This window comes from Scyliorhinus torazame, chromosome 4 (assembly GCF_047496885.1).
Source record: "Scyliorhinus torazame isolate Kashiwa2021f chromosome 4, sScyTor2.1, whole genome shotgun sequence".
Classification (NCBI taxonomy): Eukaryota; Metazoa; Chordata; class Chondrichthyes; order Carcharhiniformes; family Scyliorhinidae; genus Scyliorhinus; species Scyliorhinus torazame.
In genome coordinates this window covers 311,944,270-311,961,227 of record NC_092710.1, presented here as the reverse complement: position 1 = coordinate 311,961,227, position 16,958 = coordinate 311,944,270, and the positions used below count along the sequence as shown (strand labels likewise).

Here is a 16,958-nt window from a genome sequence, read left to right as displayed (position 1 = left end):
GGGAAGTGAAGCAACATGGTGAGGCTCGAGACCAGGAAGCGAGGTACATCCAACCTGAAGTCCAGGGAGACTGAGTCCGAGTCGAGGGTGGGAGGCCCTAGTTTTGCGGGCCCCGGTTGGACAATATTTGCGTAGGCCTGGTGAAGTGGCACTGCAGCGGTGAACGTGGTTGCGAGAGGGTGTGTAGTTTGGAGCAGGTGGTTGGGTGTCTACGAGAGATGTGGTGGGAGGCATGTGCGAGAGTGGTGTTGGGTGCAAGAGACACGGGCTAGTGTGTGAACACTGTGGGTGGGTGCCAGAGACTGAGGAGGCAAGTATGAGAGATTTAGTGAGTGTGATCCTGCCTTACGCCCAGTCTTGGGTTTCTCACTCACTCACCCCACATACACTGACACTCACATGCTGGTTACTTGCTCTTATTTCTATGACATGACTGTACTTTTGCTCAGCAATTGTTTATTTCCTTTAAACCTCAACCTTATTTGAAATTCAATTTACTGTTGTTCCAAACTTTCTCTTTCCGAAATTTGCTTTTTGGCACCCCTCGAGTGAGAAAATGTGCAAACGTGGCCACCACAAGCTAAAAGGTTGGACAAGTCCTTGTGTAAACCATCCGTACTTCTTTCCTTCTACTACCTCTCCCAATTCACTTCTGCGCATCTTGTGAGAGACAGTTTCCTGTTAAAATTGTGAAACGATTGATTACTTCACAATTGACAGTTTTTTTATCTAAAGAAAAAGCTGTAGGTGGAATTAATACTGCTACTTCCTCAAAAATGACCTCAGTCTTAATAACAATAATAATCTTTGTCACAAGTAGGCTTACATTAACACTGCAACAATAGGGCAGCAAGGTGGCGCAGTGGTTAGCACTGCTGTCTCACGGCACCAAGATCCCAGGTTCGATCCCGGCTCTGGGTCACTGTCCGTGTGGAGTTTGCACATTCTCCCCAGGTTTGTGTGGGTTTCTCCCCCACAACCCAAAGATGTGCAGGCTAGGTGGATTGGCCACGCTAAATTGCCCCTTAATTGGAAAAAATGAATTGGGTACTCTAAAAAAAATTTAAAACACCACAATGAAGTTATTGTGAAAATTCCCTAGTTTCCACAATCTGGCGCCTGTTCGGTTACACGGAGGGAGAATTCAGAATGCCCAAATTATCAACAGCACATCTTTCGGGACTTGTGGGAGGAAACTAGAGCACCCGGAGGAAACCCACGTAGACATGGGAAGAACGTGCAGACCACACAGACAGTGACCCTGGCGCTGTGGAGCAACAGTGCTAACCACTGTGCTACTGTGCCGCCCTTTCTCCCCACTGTGAGTCCACCGTCTAGACCTCAGTCCTTCTCCCACTGAATCCACCCTCTCTTCCTCACAATACTCCCTTCCCCAGTTGTCAGATGTAGCTTCCTCTTCCAACATTCAATTAACTTACAGGGACTCGGTGGGTGCGATTTAACGGTCTCGTCGCTCCCGACTTGGTGTTGGGGACGAGGTCGTTGAATCTCAAAAGAGGCCTCGCGCGAGGTTTGCAACGTACTACAAGTCTCGCCAGACATACCAGAGTCTCGCGAGATGTTGTAATCTATTTTGTTTTTAATCTGGATCTCACCCTCATTGGACCCCATTATGTTCATTTAAATATGTGTTTGTGGGATTCTCCCATGCCTGGGAACTAACCTCGCCTGGGTGCCTTTTAGTAATGGTTGCCACAAACATGGATCAGTGGTAATAAAGGCAAGCCTCCTTAGCTCTTTCTATTTTGATCTTGTCAAAATGTAAAAAATGATTCTGCTATTGGAGCCATCACTACCAATTTGCTTCTGTCAACTGACAAAACAATCTAACGCATCCCTCTCTCACTTGTGACAGTGGTTATGGTAAGGAGCTCAAATGTTGAGAGTTCAAATGCCGTGATAAACTTAAAATTGAATTCAATGAATTTGGTCATTTGTCAACTAGCATGTTTCCATGTCAATGGCTAAGGGTGACATTTATCCTTCTTCTTCCCTACCGATGGTAATTTTTTTAAAAAATCTAGAATATATTCAGGGGTGGGGTTGTTTCACATCATTGTTACAACCCCCATGGAGGTCACGGGGTGTAGACCATTCAGTTCCCCATGACCTCCATGGAATATGAACTATCCCGGTGACGGGACATGGTTTCCCCCTTAAGGGGATGCCTCATAGTACAAAAAGCCCGTCCTGGGTGCAGGTCGGGGAAAGAAAATCTTCGGGGTGTGGAAAGTATTTGGTGTATCGAGAATAAACCAGTATTTGTTGCATATCCTACCTACCGTTCCCAGCGTGTTCACTGTGTCAGGATTCTACACTGGCGCCGAGGGTTAAGTAGAGCTGCCATTGGCGCCGAGTGCTGCATACCCAGACCACTTCGTTTCGGCCTCGAAGAGGACTCCCACCGACTGGCAGGGATACCTCATATTGGAAAATTGGTGCCGTACAATACAGGTACTGATGATCGGACACATGCAGTATTTTTGTTCGGACCAATGCAATCGTTGGGGACGAACAGCAAATGGTAATACTACTCACTGCTTGTGGCGGACAATCCTACAGCATCATAAAAAGTTTGACCCATTCGGATGCATCAGATACATGGTCTTTCGCAGCCTTAGTAGTCCTTGTATGGCAACATTTTAACCCCAAGCCTCCGATAATCGTTCGCCAGTTCAAGTTTCATATGGTTGCCCAGGACAAATCTACTAACAGCTTCTTTGCCCGAATGTGAAAACTGGCTGAAGGTGAGTTTGGAGCACCGATTGAATGAAAGAGTCCGTTTGGTCTGTGGAATCTGGGACACGGCAACACAATGGAAACTCCTAGCGGAGACCCACCGAATTTGCAGTGGTCGGTCGAGATAGCGAAAACGTTGAGCAGGGAGTCTAGGAACTCAAAGGCATGGTGGTCCTGAACCTAGGCTGCCCGATCAAACATTTTTCAGCCTTGCCGAGATTGGAAGAGACGGGCCCCCGATGATGGGGCAATTACCACAGGGACGCAGCCACCGTCACTGAGGCCCAGAGAGCTGGCTCGCAGCATCCCCTAACCATGTTGGGTATGGACCAGCAGCAGCAGGTCTCCGAGACAGGCGACAGATAGCCCCGGCCGCCACCCCCCCCCCCCCCTCCAGATGTGACCGCCCCTCTCATGATCGGGCTTGCGATGGGGACAACAAAGACACATCCTACCAGCAGCTACACGGTGTAGCAGCACCACCACAAGTGGCTCCAATCCAAGTTACATTGCAGGTAAATGGTCACTCCATCCAGATGGAACTGGATACCGGAGCGACGATTTTTATGGTCAGCTGCCGCATCTTCAACAAAATCTGGTCAGACCTCTGAGGCTCTACAAGACCCCAATGCCTGACGTTCCACACACACAGGGGGGCCAGTGATGATTGTGGGTACATCAGTGGTCCCAGTTACATATGGGCAGCAATCAGTAAGTCTACTGCTAGTAGTGGTGCGTGGAAGCAGGCCGGGTTTCCTGGGCTGGGACACCTCCATCTGGATTGGCAGAGGGTCTGCCGAATGAACCCGCCTTTTCCAGGAAAACCTGGGCGCCATTAAAGGTGGCAGTGGCCCGGATTATTGTTGACCCATTGGCGCAGTCACGCTAATCTCGCGCTCGACCAGTCCCATATGCTTGGAGGCCTAATATGGATGCCGAATTGGATCCGTTGGAACGTTAGTCATTACACGCGCCGTAATGATGAAGCCCGATGGCTCTGTACGCCTATGCAGCAATTACAAGATGACGGTAAGCAGTGTCGCTCATCTGGACCATAAACAGCCCCTCGCATTGGAGATGTGTGTGAAACTCAGTGGTGGTTGCACTTTACGAAGTTAGATGTGAGCCACGAATATCTCCAGCTGGTCCTGGACCCTGGCTCCCGTCATTTTGTGATGATAAACACGCACCAAAGGCTGTATGTTTACCCGGTTGCTTTTTGAGTCTCTTTGGCATGTGCGATTTTTCAGAGAGTAAAGGAGAACATCCTGTGGTGGTTCTCTCGAGTAGCGGTACATCTGGTCGATGTGTTGATTAGGGCTCCTCCACCAGGAGCATCCCATCCATTGACTCTTGCTACACCTCCTGCTGCCTTGTGAAAGCAGGCAGCCTAATCAAAGACCCCTCCCACCCGGGTTATTCTCTCTTCTATCGGGCAGGATATACAAAAGTCTGAGAACATGCACTAACAGATTCAAAAACAGTTTCTTCCCAGGTTGTTACCAGTCTCCTGAATGACCCTCTTATGGACTGAACTGATCACTCCACGTATCTTCTGTGCTTAGTACTACACTGCATACAATGTCTATGTATTTATGCGTGTATTTATGTATGTCCTATCGTTTTTCATGTTTGGAATAGTCTGCCTGAACTGTACACAACCTCGGTACACTGGGCACTAAATTAAATCCAATTCAATCTGTAGAATCTGGCCGAAGTCCTGCGGTGTTTCGAGGAGGCCGGCATCCGCCTCTGGCAGAAGAAATGCGTCTTCAATGCAGCAGAGGCCACATATCTGGGTTACCACATGGACCACCATGGCCTACACGCCGTTGAGGACAAGGTGCGGGCAATCCAACAGGTCCTCGCGTCAGAAGGACCAATGGAACTCCGTTCATTCCTGGGGCTTGTGAACTATTACAGAAGTTCATCCCGAACATGGCTACCCCGGTCCCCCCCCTCTACAGACTATTGAAAAATGCCAACGATGGGAATGGGCCCAGCGCAGTGGGCGGCTTTCTTGGAAGTAATGCGACAACTTTCGTCCTACAAATTGCTGACCCATTTTGACCCAACCAAACCACTCATCCTGACATGCAATGCATCTCCTGGAGCCTTCCTCACCCACCGCATGGGCTGTAGTAGACCATCGCATTCGCATCCAGGATACTCACTGACGCAGAGGAAATACGTGCAGATCGAGAAGATGGGGTTGGTCGTCCTCTTTTAGTGTAAAACAATTTCACCAGTATGTCTACATACGTTTACCATTTTCACAGACCATAAGCTTTTATTAGGCCTGTTTAAGGAGGGTCAGTCGATTCTCCCCATAGCTCAGATCCAGCGTCGGGCCCTGTTGCTCGCCGCATACGGACAAGTGCTGGAACATGAAGATTTCCTATGCGGATGCAATGAGCCACCTCCCCCTCTCCACCAGGCAACCAACGCTGCCGTCAGCCGCAAAGTCGTTGCCGCCCTCTATCAACTCTACTAGTTGCATCCTTGATGAATTCCAGAAGATTTGTGAGGCAAGATTTTCCTTCCGTAAGTACAAGCCCATGTCCCATCTATCGCAAAGACCATTAACATCCATCTTTGTAACAACATCCCCCTCTCTCCTAGCCACAGTCCTTTTGTGATCTTTTCTTTAAAAATTCATTTTTACGCGATGTGGGCTTAGCTGGCCAGGACAGCATTTGCTGTCCCTCTCCTGACGCAATTATTTCAATGCCCTCCTGGCTTGTCCTCTGGTCCCTCCATGGTCTTCCTCCCTTCCAGTCTTAAAACGGTTACCCCCGCATACCCCAAATCTCCATTTCCATGTTTCGCTCCTTCCACCGCACCATCGGAGGCCATGCATTCAGCCATCTAGCCTCCAAGCGCTCAAATTCCCTTCCTCTAACCTCTACACTCCTTTAAAACTTCCACTTTAACATTTTGCCAAAAAGCCATTGCACACCCCACTTAATATCACCCTCGATGACTATGCGCCATCTTCTCAGTTACATGCCTGTTAAATGCCGTTGGAAATTAAATAAGCAAATTGTGTTTTGCTGCATGGAACCCAAACCTCAGCAACAGTACAGAAGGAACTTGGCACGAGTATATAATAGTGTCTGCGTGACTCCGACGTTAAGCATTCATATATTTGTGTCCCACTTAGGGGCTGGTTTAGCACAGGGCTAAAGAGCTGGCTGTTAAAGCAGACCAAGGCAGGCCAGCAGCACGGTTCAATTCCCATACCAGCCTCCCCGAACAGGCTCCGGAATGTGGCGAGTAGGAGCTTTTCACAGTAACTTCATTTGAAGCCTACGCGAGACAATAAGCGATTTTCATTTCACAACACTCCATTTAAGTTGCGGCATTCAGGGCACTATTATTATATTTCCGTCTGGGGGTGGGCGAGGCAAAAGCTGGGAAAGGAATACATTTGAATGTAACAGCAAATGCCACACCAGGCCATGCGGTTGCATTCAAATGCATTTCGCAAATGCAACAGAGGCCATACAACAGCCACAAAATCAGTCAAGTCTTCCCCTGCTACTCCAATCAATTCATCTAAATCAGAAAATTGTTGTCTTGGCTGCGTTGGAAAAATCAATTGGAGGACTGCAGAATGTCACGGATTCCCTCAAGTGGTGACGCCAACTGTTTTGGAAACATTACTAGCTCTGTTAGTACTGACACAGTCTCTTAAACATTTTAAAGAGATACTCGTGGGAGCGTTGTTGGTACGTGGAGTGTACAGTTGAGCTATTCCCAGTACGCCTACCGGGGTAAACTGTGGGCTAAACTCTTAGACAATGGAAGCAATTTGACTGGCTATGCTCCTGTGAGGGTGGTTCAGCAAGTATTTTGCAAGCTATGGAACCCCAACCTGTTGTAGCGATGGCATCAATTTTCAACTCTACTCTGAATGGAAATCTGGCAGAACACGTTAGCCACTTTTTAAAATTGAACCAACTTAATTTTTATTGCATTATCTATTTGCATTTGTATAGCACCCTTAGTTTAGTAGAACATACTTCACAAGAGCAATAATCAAACAACATTTAACATCATGTCACATAAAGAGAAACAAGTCCTTGTGGTTGTGTAGCTGGAAACCTCCACTTCAAGTGAAACAACTTTAAGTGAATCATGGATTTCCACAGGAGTCAACGTTAAAGCTGGATGTAGATGTCAGAAAAAAGGCGTACAAGCTGAAATACTATTCCATATTTGGGCAGCACTGTGCATTGCTAGCTGAAATAACTTGCAAAAGGGCGTGATTTAATGGCTTTGTTGTGCCGGCGCAGATCCGGGTGAAGCGGTTAAATAGCAGGAGAGAGGCCAAAATCAGGATCCATGCCAGCCGCAAATTCGTTCCCGATCTAATCGGCCCGCTCTCAATAGTGTGTACCGTATCCCACCCAGACATGGTGAGACACCAATTAAGACCAAACTGCATCTTATTTGCGAGATGCAAGTCCAATATAACGGCCTCCCGGGAACTAACCAGCTCCCAACGAGATGTCACATGGGCGTTGTTTAGCACTCCCTTTAAAAACTAGAAGCTAACTGTTGAGGGGATCGGAGGTGGTAAGTAGCCATTTAGCAGTCTTGTGTGACTGTTTAGACATAGTGGACTGGTCCATATTCAAGAACTCAGCGACCAACTTAAATGAGTATGCCACCACCGTCACAGACTTCACCAGCAAATGTGTGAACGACTGCGTGCCAAAGAAAGCAGTACGTACATTCCCCAACCGGAAACCATGGCTCAATCGCGAGATTGACTCCCTACTGAAGGACAGATCTGAAGCGTTCAAGGCAGACGACCCTGACTTATACAAGAAATCCAGGTATGACCTCCGCAAAGCCATCCGAGATGCCAAGAGAGAATATCAAACCAAGTTAGAGTCACAGACAGACTCTCGGCGGTTGTGGCAAGGACTAAACAACATAACGGGCCACAAAGCGAAGTCGAACAGTATCTCTGGCAGCAGCGCACCCCTCCCCGATGAACTCAATGCATTCTATGCTCGGTTCGAGCAGGTAACCAACAATCCGCTGTCGACTGCCCCAGCAGCCCATAATTCACCTATACCCACCATCACAGCTTCCGAAGTCAAATCGGCCTTCCTGACAGTGAACCCTTGGAAGGCGACGGGCCAGGACGGGATCCCTGGTCGTGCACTCGGAGCCTGCGCGGACCAGCTGGCAGAGGTATTCGCAGACATCTTTCACCTGTCCCTACTCCACTCCGAGGTCCCCACCTGCTTCAAAAAGATCACCATCATACCGGTACCAAAGAAGAACCAGGCAACGTGCCTCAATGACTACCGTCCGGTGGCCCTGACTTCAGTCGTAATGAAGTGCTTCGAGAGGTTGATCATGAAGCGCATCACCTCCATACTTCCAGAACGCCTTGATCCACTGCAATTCGCATATCGTTGCAACCGTTCCACATCAGACGCCATTTCCCTGGCCCTACACTCATCCCTAGAGGATCTCAAAACAAGGACTCCTACATCAGACTCCTATTTATTGACTACAGCTCCGCCTTCAACACCATAATCCCAGCCAAGCTCATATCAAAGCTCCTAAACAGAGGACTTGGCTCTCCACTCTGCAACTGGATCCTCGATTTTCTGACCACAATTAGTAAGAATGAACAACAACACCTCCTCCACAATAGTCCTCAATACCGGGGCCCTGCAACGCTGCGTACTTAGCCCCCTACTCTACTCCCTGTACACACACGACTGCTTGGAAAAACTTGGTTCCAACTCCATCTACAAGTTTGCTGACGATACGACCATAGTGGGCCGGATCTCAAATAACGACGAGTCAGAATATAGGATGGAGATAGGGAACCTAGTGGAGTGGTGTAGCGACAACAACCTCTCTCTCAATGCCAGCAAAACTAAAGATCTGGTCATTGACTTCAGGAAGCAAAGTACTGTACACACCCCTGTCAGCATCAACAGGGCCGAGATGGAGATGATTAGCAGTTTCAAATTCCTAGGGGTGCACATCTCCAAAAATCTGTCCTGGTCCACCCACGTCGGCGCTACCACCAAGAAAGCACAACAGCGCCTATATTTCCTCAGGAAACAAAGGAAATTCAGCATGTCCACATTAACCCTTACCAACTTTTACAGATGCACCATAGAAAGCATCCTATCTGGCTGCATCACAGCCTGGTATGGCAACTGCTCGGCCCAGGACCGCAAGAAACTTCAGAGAGTCGTGAACACCGCCCAGTCCATCACACGAACCTGCCTCCCATCCATTGACTCCATCTACATCTCCCGCTGCCTGGGGAAAGCGGGCAGTATAATCAAAGATCCCTCCCACCCGGCTTACTCACTCTTCCAACTTCTTCCATCGGGCAGGAGATACAGAAGTCTGAGAACACGCACGAACAGACTCAAAAACAGCTTCTTCCCCACTGTCACCAGACTCCTAAATGACCCTCTTATGGACTGACCTCATTAACATACACCCTGTATGCTTCATCCGATGCCAGTGCTTATGTAGTTACATTGTATATGTTGTGTTGTCCTATTATGTATTTTCTTTTATTCCCATGTATTTAATGATCTGATGAGCTGCTCGCCGAAAAATACTTTTCACTGTACCTCAGTACACGTGACAATAAACAAATCCAATCCAATACATTTCCCTGGCATGCAGCCCAAGGGCACTGGGTAGGTGGATTGGCCACACTAAATTGCCCCTTAATTGGAAAAAATGAATTGGGTACTCTAAATTTATGGGGGAAAAAATAAGTTTGTTGTTATTATTTAATGAGATCAGGGCTAATTTAATGCCTAATTCCATATAGCTGCCTTCTCCCATATTCTTCAGTACATCGGAAAATGAAAACCTACCAATTTTGGATCTAAAATGAACAATTGATCAACCATCCAAACTTCCATGACACTTTGCCTTTCCTATTTTTCAGCCCTGAATGATCTGGCTCTAATTTTCAGACATTACCACATGTGAACCAATATGTGAGCATACGGATGATGGATGAATGGGACTTGGTGCAGGTTAGGTCACCAGCAGCAACCTGGAACAAGCATGCAATCTACTTGGCCAGATTGCATACGAGGCAGAACATTTCGTCCTAATGTACCCAGCTTCATGTCTGATAGTCTAAAACGATTTGGATTTACTTAGGACCTGGTCATATCAGGGAAACATCTCAATAACCTTCAAGCAGAACAAACACTTTTAGTTGACACATACAAGGTGCAGTCGCTCAGAGTTCCTGATATAAATGGCTGCAGTGCTTTTAGAACAAGAGGTCACAGATATAGGTTGAGAGGCAGTAGATTTAAAACTGAGATGAGGAGGCACTACTTCTCGCAGAGGGAGGTGAATTTGTGGAACACGCTGCCCCATATTGTGGTGGAGTCCAAATCATTAAATGGTTTCAAGAGGGAGATAGATAGATTTCTGATTTTTAAAAATGGGTTAAAGGGATTTGGAAAACAGGTAGAGAGGTGGCTTTGAGACCAGCAAGGGATCAGCCATGATCTCATTGAATGGCAGAGTAGGTTCAAAGGGCTGAATTGCCTACTTATGCTCCTAATTCCCATGTTCTTCTAACGTGAGAAATCTACTGTTGCAGAAGGTGAAGTCCATTTGCAAACCCACAAGATAGCAACTTTTCATTGTCTGGAATGTATAAATTTATCAGTGCCCGGGACATCAAAGATAACACAGTGGTTAAGCGCTGTCAACGCTAAATTCGAGAACCCCCCAAAAAACTGTTCAACAATTGTTCAACCTTGTGTGCCATTTCACAAACTGTGCTCCTGGCCAATTTTTCACTGTTTCAACAAATACATAAAAATATTTACACACACACACAATATATGTACATATAAACACCACCAGGCAAAACAGTGCAACAGCTTCTGAAAAACAGCTTGAATTTAACATCAAGACACAGAGAGATCCAAGCAAGCAGTATATTTAATAGCATTGTTTCAGCCACCACCAGCACTGCAAGATATAGGTAGCAAGTGGTGGGCATCTGGTGAGCAAATGCAAAGTGCAGCACCTCCCATCTGCAACTTCAGAGATGCCTTTAGGCTCCTCAGACACGCCACACTAACATGGAGCAATTTACAGTTACCGAGTCCAGAGCTTCACGAGGCCTTAAAACTTTATTCGCGGTGACTGTTTTTGGATTTTTTTTTTTAGAAAATGAATCGGACAAACTTGCTCGAATATTAAGCATTCTTAAAAATGACTCAGGACCGGGGTTGTGATTGAAGCAACATCAGCTGATTGCAGCAGACATAAAATTCCAGCAAAAGGCAATGGGGGCGGGGAGAGGTTGGTGTAACGTCACCAGACGGTATTCAAGAAATTCTCCACTCAAAAAAAAAAGATTTTTTTTTAAAACAAACGGTAACCCGGAAAAAGGAAGGATTCCATCAGCTGACCCGGCCCGTCCTCCCCCCGCTCTCCTCTCCTGGTTTACCTGTGCTGAGAGAACAGCTGGCTCTGGGCTGTCTGCTGGCGGAGCTCGTTCTTCAGCTGCCAGTGCTGCCCGTCCAGGTACCTGGCCAGCGAAGTGTCTCTGATGCCCAGACTCCCCTGCACTGAATCCGCCTCCACCACCACCTCCTCCTCCCCCTGTTGCTGCTGGTCCTTCCGCATCTTGTCTCACTCTGGTGCTGCCCTCTCCCTCCGCGGGTCGGCAGCTTTGTCCCGGGCCACAATGTATCTCTTTTTATTTTCCGCTCTGGTTACTTTTGCGCGCACGAGCGCCAGGCTGGGCTCGTGCTGCTGGAGCCGCGTCAGCGCGCGACGTGTGTGGGCGGGGCGGCTGAGGCCCGGGTGGGCCGGCAGGCGGCAGCTGCAGGTCAGCCAGCAGCAGCACACAAGTCAGGCACCAGCAGCCACAGAGGAACGTTTTAGTTTGAACTGGCCGCCCAATTGCGATAAAATATATATATATTTTTAAAAGCACTGAAGTTTCCTTTGTTTTAATTTTTAAAAATGGATAGCAAGAATACCACTTTTTTTCTCATCCCATTTTTTTCTCAAATTGGAATGGTGTCCATGAAGCTATTGTTGTAGAACCAAACCCGCCTGGTTCACTTAATGCCCGACAGCAGTTGGTGGGCAACCTGCAAGGGGAAGGGAAGGGGGGGGGGGCACAGGTAGCCCATTCTGGTTCTGAGTGGGGCCCATGTGACGTTGACTGTTCCCCATGAGCAGTGTTGCAACATTCCACTGATTTCTATCCGTGTAAGTTTTTTTTTTCTGACCGGTATGACTGAAGTGATGCACACAAAGTGAGGGTACGTGAAGTGAGGTGCGTGCTGATTGCACACAACACTGACTGAGAGAACTGTATGCTCTCGCAATGTCTGAAGTATTTACTTTTATTCGTGGGGTCATGGCTAGTGGGCAAGCCTGATGTCAATCTTGCAGCCCACTGAGATGGAGGCAGACCACTCATGGGACCCATTCAATAGCCTAAGTTGCCCATCACTGCCTCTCAGGAAATATTGTGGCACAGTCTTAGAGTCCCTACCTCTGGACAACAAGATCCAGCACTTATTGCCACAGAAGCGCCAAAGTTTTCCTGGCCAGGCCCAAATCCTCCAAGTCACAGGCCCGACTCTCAGACTCACAGGCCCCGCAGTGTGGCTGCGTACCTGCTGGCTCCGCCCACTCCGGACGCGTCATCCACCTTGTGTTGTCCGTCAGGGGCAGCCATCTTCAACTCCGCACAACATGAGCGACTCACGGGGGCCGCTATCTGATGCACGACCAATTACACTCAAGACAAAGTGATTTCATAACTGAAGGCTTTAATCGACTAGAACTTGTTCCCCAGCAGCTTCGGTACAGAAAGTGAAGGCTGCTGGGACGGCACCGGTTCTTATATTCCACCTGTCAGGGCGGAGCTACGTATCAACAGCCAATGGTAAACTCCTAGGTTTAACCAATGGTCATCAGCCTCTTAGGAACAGCAATACCTGATAATACCACATTCACCCCCTGTTAAAAAAAAAGAGTCCGGCGGGGGTGGTGGCCAGTGGTAACAGTCGCCTTTAACATGGTATGATCAGATATGGATACCTCCTTACAGGGCTGTCAAGAATATTTACAAAGTGTTCGTTCACGGTTAAAGTCACAGCGAAGCAATCAGTTGATCGGGTGGCCTGGTCGTCCTTCTAGATCGTCTGGGCTTCGGTGGTAATTCTGGTGGGGGTCCAGGTGGTTGCGACTCCGGGAGCGTGGTTTCGGCCTCCCTGGCAGCTTTGTCGCCCCAAGGCGGCGCTGTTGGGTCAAACGGTTGACACCGGGGGGGGGGGGGGGGGGAAGCGCCTGTAGGGGGTGTCGGCAGGTGGGCGGGCCAAGGCAGGAGCGGCGTGAGTACTGACCCTCCAGTGAGGTGCTGTGGGGAGGGGGGGGTAATAGTTCGGGTGCACGTGGGGTTCCGGCGGGTGCCAGGTCCCGAACGGAGACTGTATCTTGCCGGCTGTCAGGGAATGCCACATAGGCGTACTGGGGGCTAGCGTGCAGCAGGTGGACCCTCTTGAGCAACGGATCCGACTTGTGCGCCCGCACGTGCTTCCAAAGCAGGATGGGTCCGGGTGTCGCTAGCCAGGTTGGGAGCGAGGTCCCGGAGGAGGACTTCCTGGGGAAGACAAGGAGATGTTCATGAGGTGTCTGATTGATAGTTGTACAGAGCAGCGACCGGCTGGCGTGGAGGGCCACCGGGAGGACTTCGTGCCAGCGGGAGACTGGGAGATTCCTGGACCGTAGGGCCAGTAGAACAGTCTTCCAGACCGTTCGGTTTTCCCTCTCCACCTGTCCATTTCCCCGGCGGTTGTAACTGGTCATCCTGCTTGAGGCAATGCCCCTGCTGAGCAGGAATTGACGCAGTTCATCGCTCATAAAGGAGGACCCCCTATCACTGTGTATGTACGCGGGGAAACCGAACAGTGTAAAGATACCCTGGAGGGCCTTGATGACGGTGGTTGCGGGCATGTCTGGGCTGGGGATGGCGAATGGGAACCGGGAGTACTCGTCAATCACGTTCAGGAAATACATGTTGCCGTCGGTGGAGGGGAGGGGGCCTTTGAAGTCCATGCTGAGGAGTTCAAAGGGACGGGAAGCCTTTATCAGGTGCGCCCTCTCTGGCCGGTAGAAGTGCGGTTTGCACTCTGCGCAGATTTGGCAGTCCCTGGTGACTGTCCTGACCTCCTCGATGGAGTAGGGCAGGTTGCGGGTCTTGATGAAGTGGAAGAAACGAGTGACCCCCGGGTGGCAGAGGTCCTCGTGGAGGGCTCGGAGGCGGTCCACTTCACCGTGGTGAAGATCTTGTATTGCACGGTCCTGTTTACCAGGTTAGCTATACGGGGGAGAGGGTACGCGTCCAGCTGCGTAAACCTGTTGATGGTCTGACTGTAGTCAATGACCATCCTATGGTTCTCCCCGGTCTTTACCACCACTACTTGAGCTCTCCAGGGACTGTTGCTCGCTTCGATGACCCCTTGCCTCAGCAGCCTTTGGACCTCTGACCTGATGAAGGTCCGGTCCTGGGCACTGTACCGTCTGCTCCTGGTGGCGATGGGTTTGCAATCCGGGGTGAGGTTCGCAAACAGGGAAGGCGGGTCGACCTTAAGGGTCGCGAGGCCGCAGACAGTAAGGGGGGGTATAGGGCCGCCGAATTTAAAGGTCAGGCTTTGCAAGTTACATTGGAAGTCCAACCCCAGGAGTGTAGCCGCGCAGAGGTGCGGCAGGACATAAAGGAGGAAATTGTTGAATCTCCTGCCTTGGACAGCGAGGTTCGCTCGGCAGAACCACTTTATCTCCACCGAGTGTGACCCGGAGGCCAGGGAGATCCTTTGGTTTACAGGATGGGTAACAAGTGAACAGCGCCCTACCGTGTCGGGGTGAACAAAGCTTTCCGTGCTCCCAGAGTCAATCAGGCAAGACGTCTCGTGGCAGTTGATGAAGACCGTCGTTGTTGCTGTTGCGAGTGTCCGGGGTCGACTTTGGTCCAGTGTCACCGAAGCCAGATGAAGCAGATGCGAGTTCTGATTGGGCAGCGTGTAGTCGGCCGTGCTGGGGGCCTGGGGCCCCATCCAAGATGGCATCTCCCATGGGTCGCACATGGTGGCCGGGGATGGACAAGATGGAGGCGGGGATGGACAAATGGCGGCGCCCACCCGTCCAGCGTGGTGTTCGGGTTCAAGATGGCCACGCCCGTGGGTCGCACGTAGCCCGAGGATAGGGGGGTGGCGGTGAGCGCAGGCCGGTCGGGGCCTGAAGGGGGAGTTGCTGCAGCGGTCCGGAGTCGCTGGAGACCGCGGCCACAGCGCGGGCCTGGCAGACCCCCACAAAGTGGCACTTCTTGCCGCACCCTTTGCAGGTGGCGGTGCGGGCCGGGCAGTGCGGGCGGGGTGATTCGCCTGCCCGCAGAAGAAACAGCGGGGCCCGGCGGCATTAGCGGGCCATCTCGCAGCGCAGGCCTGCGGGGACACGGGGAAGGTCTGTGGGGCTGCTGCTGCGTGGTGCCACGCAGCCCAGTGGGCCGCCACGCGGTCGGGCACATAGAACTGCGCGTTTTGGGAGGCTACGTCCATGGACCCTGCCAGGGCCCGTGCCTCTCTAAGTCCCAGGGTGTCCTTTTCTAGGAGTCTTTGGCGGATCTCTGAGGAGCTCATACCTGCTACGAAGGCATCCCTGATTAAAAGTTCCGTGTGTTCACTCCCCGAAACTTGCGGGCAGCCACAGTTTCGGCCCAGCACCAGTAGCGCCCGGTAGAAATCCTCCAACGATTCCCCGGGGCTTTGCCGTCTAGTTGCAAGCAGGTGGCGTGCGTAGACCTGATTTACAGGGCGGATATAATGTCCTTTTAACAGTTCGATCGCGGCATCATAGTCCTCCGCCTCCTCGATAAGGGTGTAGATCCCAGGGCTGACCCTTGAGTGCAGGAGATGCATTTTCTGTCCTTCTGAGGGGGTGCCTCTGGCCGTCTCAGGTGGTGGTCGTCAGGACCGGGGAAAAGAACCGGATGATTGTAGACTACAGCCAAACCATAAACCGGTACACGCACCTCGATGCGTACCCCCTTCCCCGGATAGCAGACATGGTCAATCAGATCACGCACTACCGGGTGTTCTCCACGGTGGATCTGAAGTCTGCATACCACCAGCTCCAAGTCCGCCCGGAAGATCGCCACTACACGGCCTTTGAGGCAGGCGGCCGCCTCTTCCACTTCCTCCGGGTTCCCCTCGGCGTCACAAACGGGGTCTCGGTCTTCCAAAGAACGATGGACCGAATGGTGGACCAGTACGGGCTGCGGGCCACATTTCCGTACTTGGACAACGTCACCATCTGCGGCCACGACCAGCAGGACCACGACGCCAACCTCCAGAAATTTCTCCAAACCGCCCAAGCCCTCAACCTCACTTATAACAAGGAGAAATGTGTTTTCCGCACAACCAGACTACCCTTCCTCGGCGACGTCGTGGAAAACGGTGTTCTAGGGCCCGACCCCAGCCGTATGCGCCCCCTCCTGCAACTCCCCCTCATGCAACTCCCCCTCCCCCACTGCCCCAAGGCCCTGAAAGGTGCCTCGGATTCTTTTCCTTAACGCCCAGTGGGTCCCCAACTATGCGGACAAAGCCCACTCACTGATCAAGGCTACCACCTTCCCACTGGCAGCTGAGGCCCGCCAGGCCTTCAGCCGCATCAAGGCAGTTATTGCCAAAGCCACGATGCGTGCGGTGGACGTGTCCGTCCCCTTCCAGGTGGAGAGCGATGCGTCAGAAGTCGCCCTCGCCGCCACCCTTAACCAGGCGGGCAGGCCAGGAGCATTTTTTTCCCGTACCCTCAACGCCTCCGAGATGGTAAACTTAAATTAAACAAATTAATTAATTAGTGATGGCTGGTCAGGTGATGTGCTTGAGCTGCTTGATGTGGGAGCTGGCAGATCCCATTGCGAGCTGCAGCGACCACATCTGCAGTAAGTGTTGGCTGCTCGAAGAGCTCCGGCTCAGAGTTGATGAGCTGGAGTCTGAGCTTCAAACACTGAGGCACATCCGGGAGGGGGAGACTTACCTGGACACTGTGTTTCAGGAGGCAGTCACACCTGTCAGAGTAAGTAGTTTAAATCCTGCCAGTGGCCAGGGACAGCAGGGTGTGACTGCAAGTCAGGCAGG

At 50.7% G+C, this 16,958-nt stretch overlaps 1 protein-coding gene across 1 annotated transcript in view; it reads right to left on the bottom strand.

Moving 5' to 3' along the window:
* acoxl (acyl-CoA oxidase-like) overlaps positions 1-11,567 on the bottom strand; it is a 667,710-nt gene extending 656,143 nt beyond the window's left edge. Inside the window, exon 1 of the mRNA XM_072500077.1 lies at positions 11,249-11,567. Within this exon, the coding sequence (XP_072356178.1) occupies positions 11,249-11,427 (179 nt within the window). The 5' untranslated portion in view covers positions 11,428-11,567. The remainder of the gene's footprint in view (positions 1-11,248) is intronic.
* Between the last annotated feature and the right edge of the window lie 5,391 nt (positions 11,568-16,958).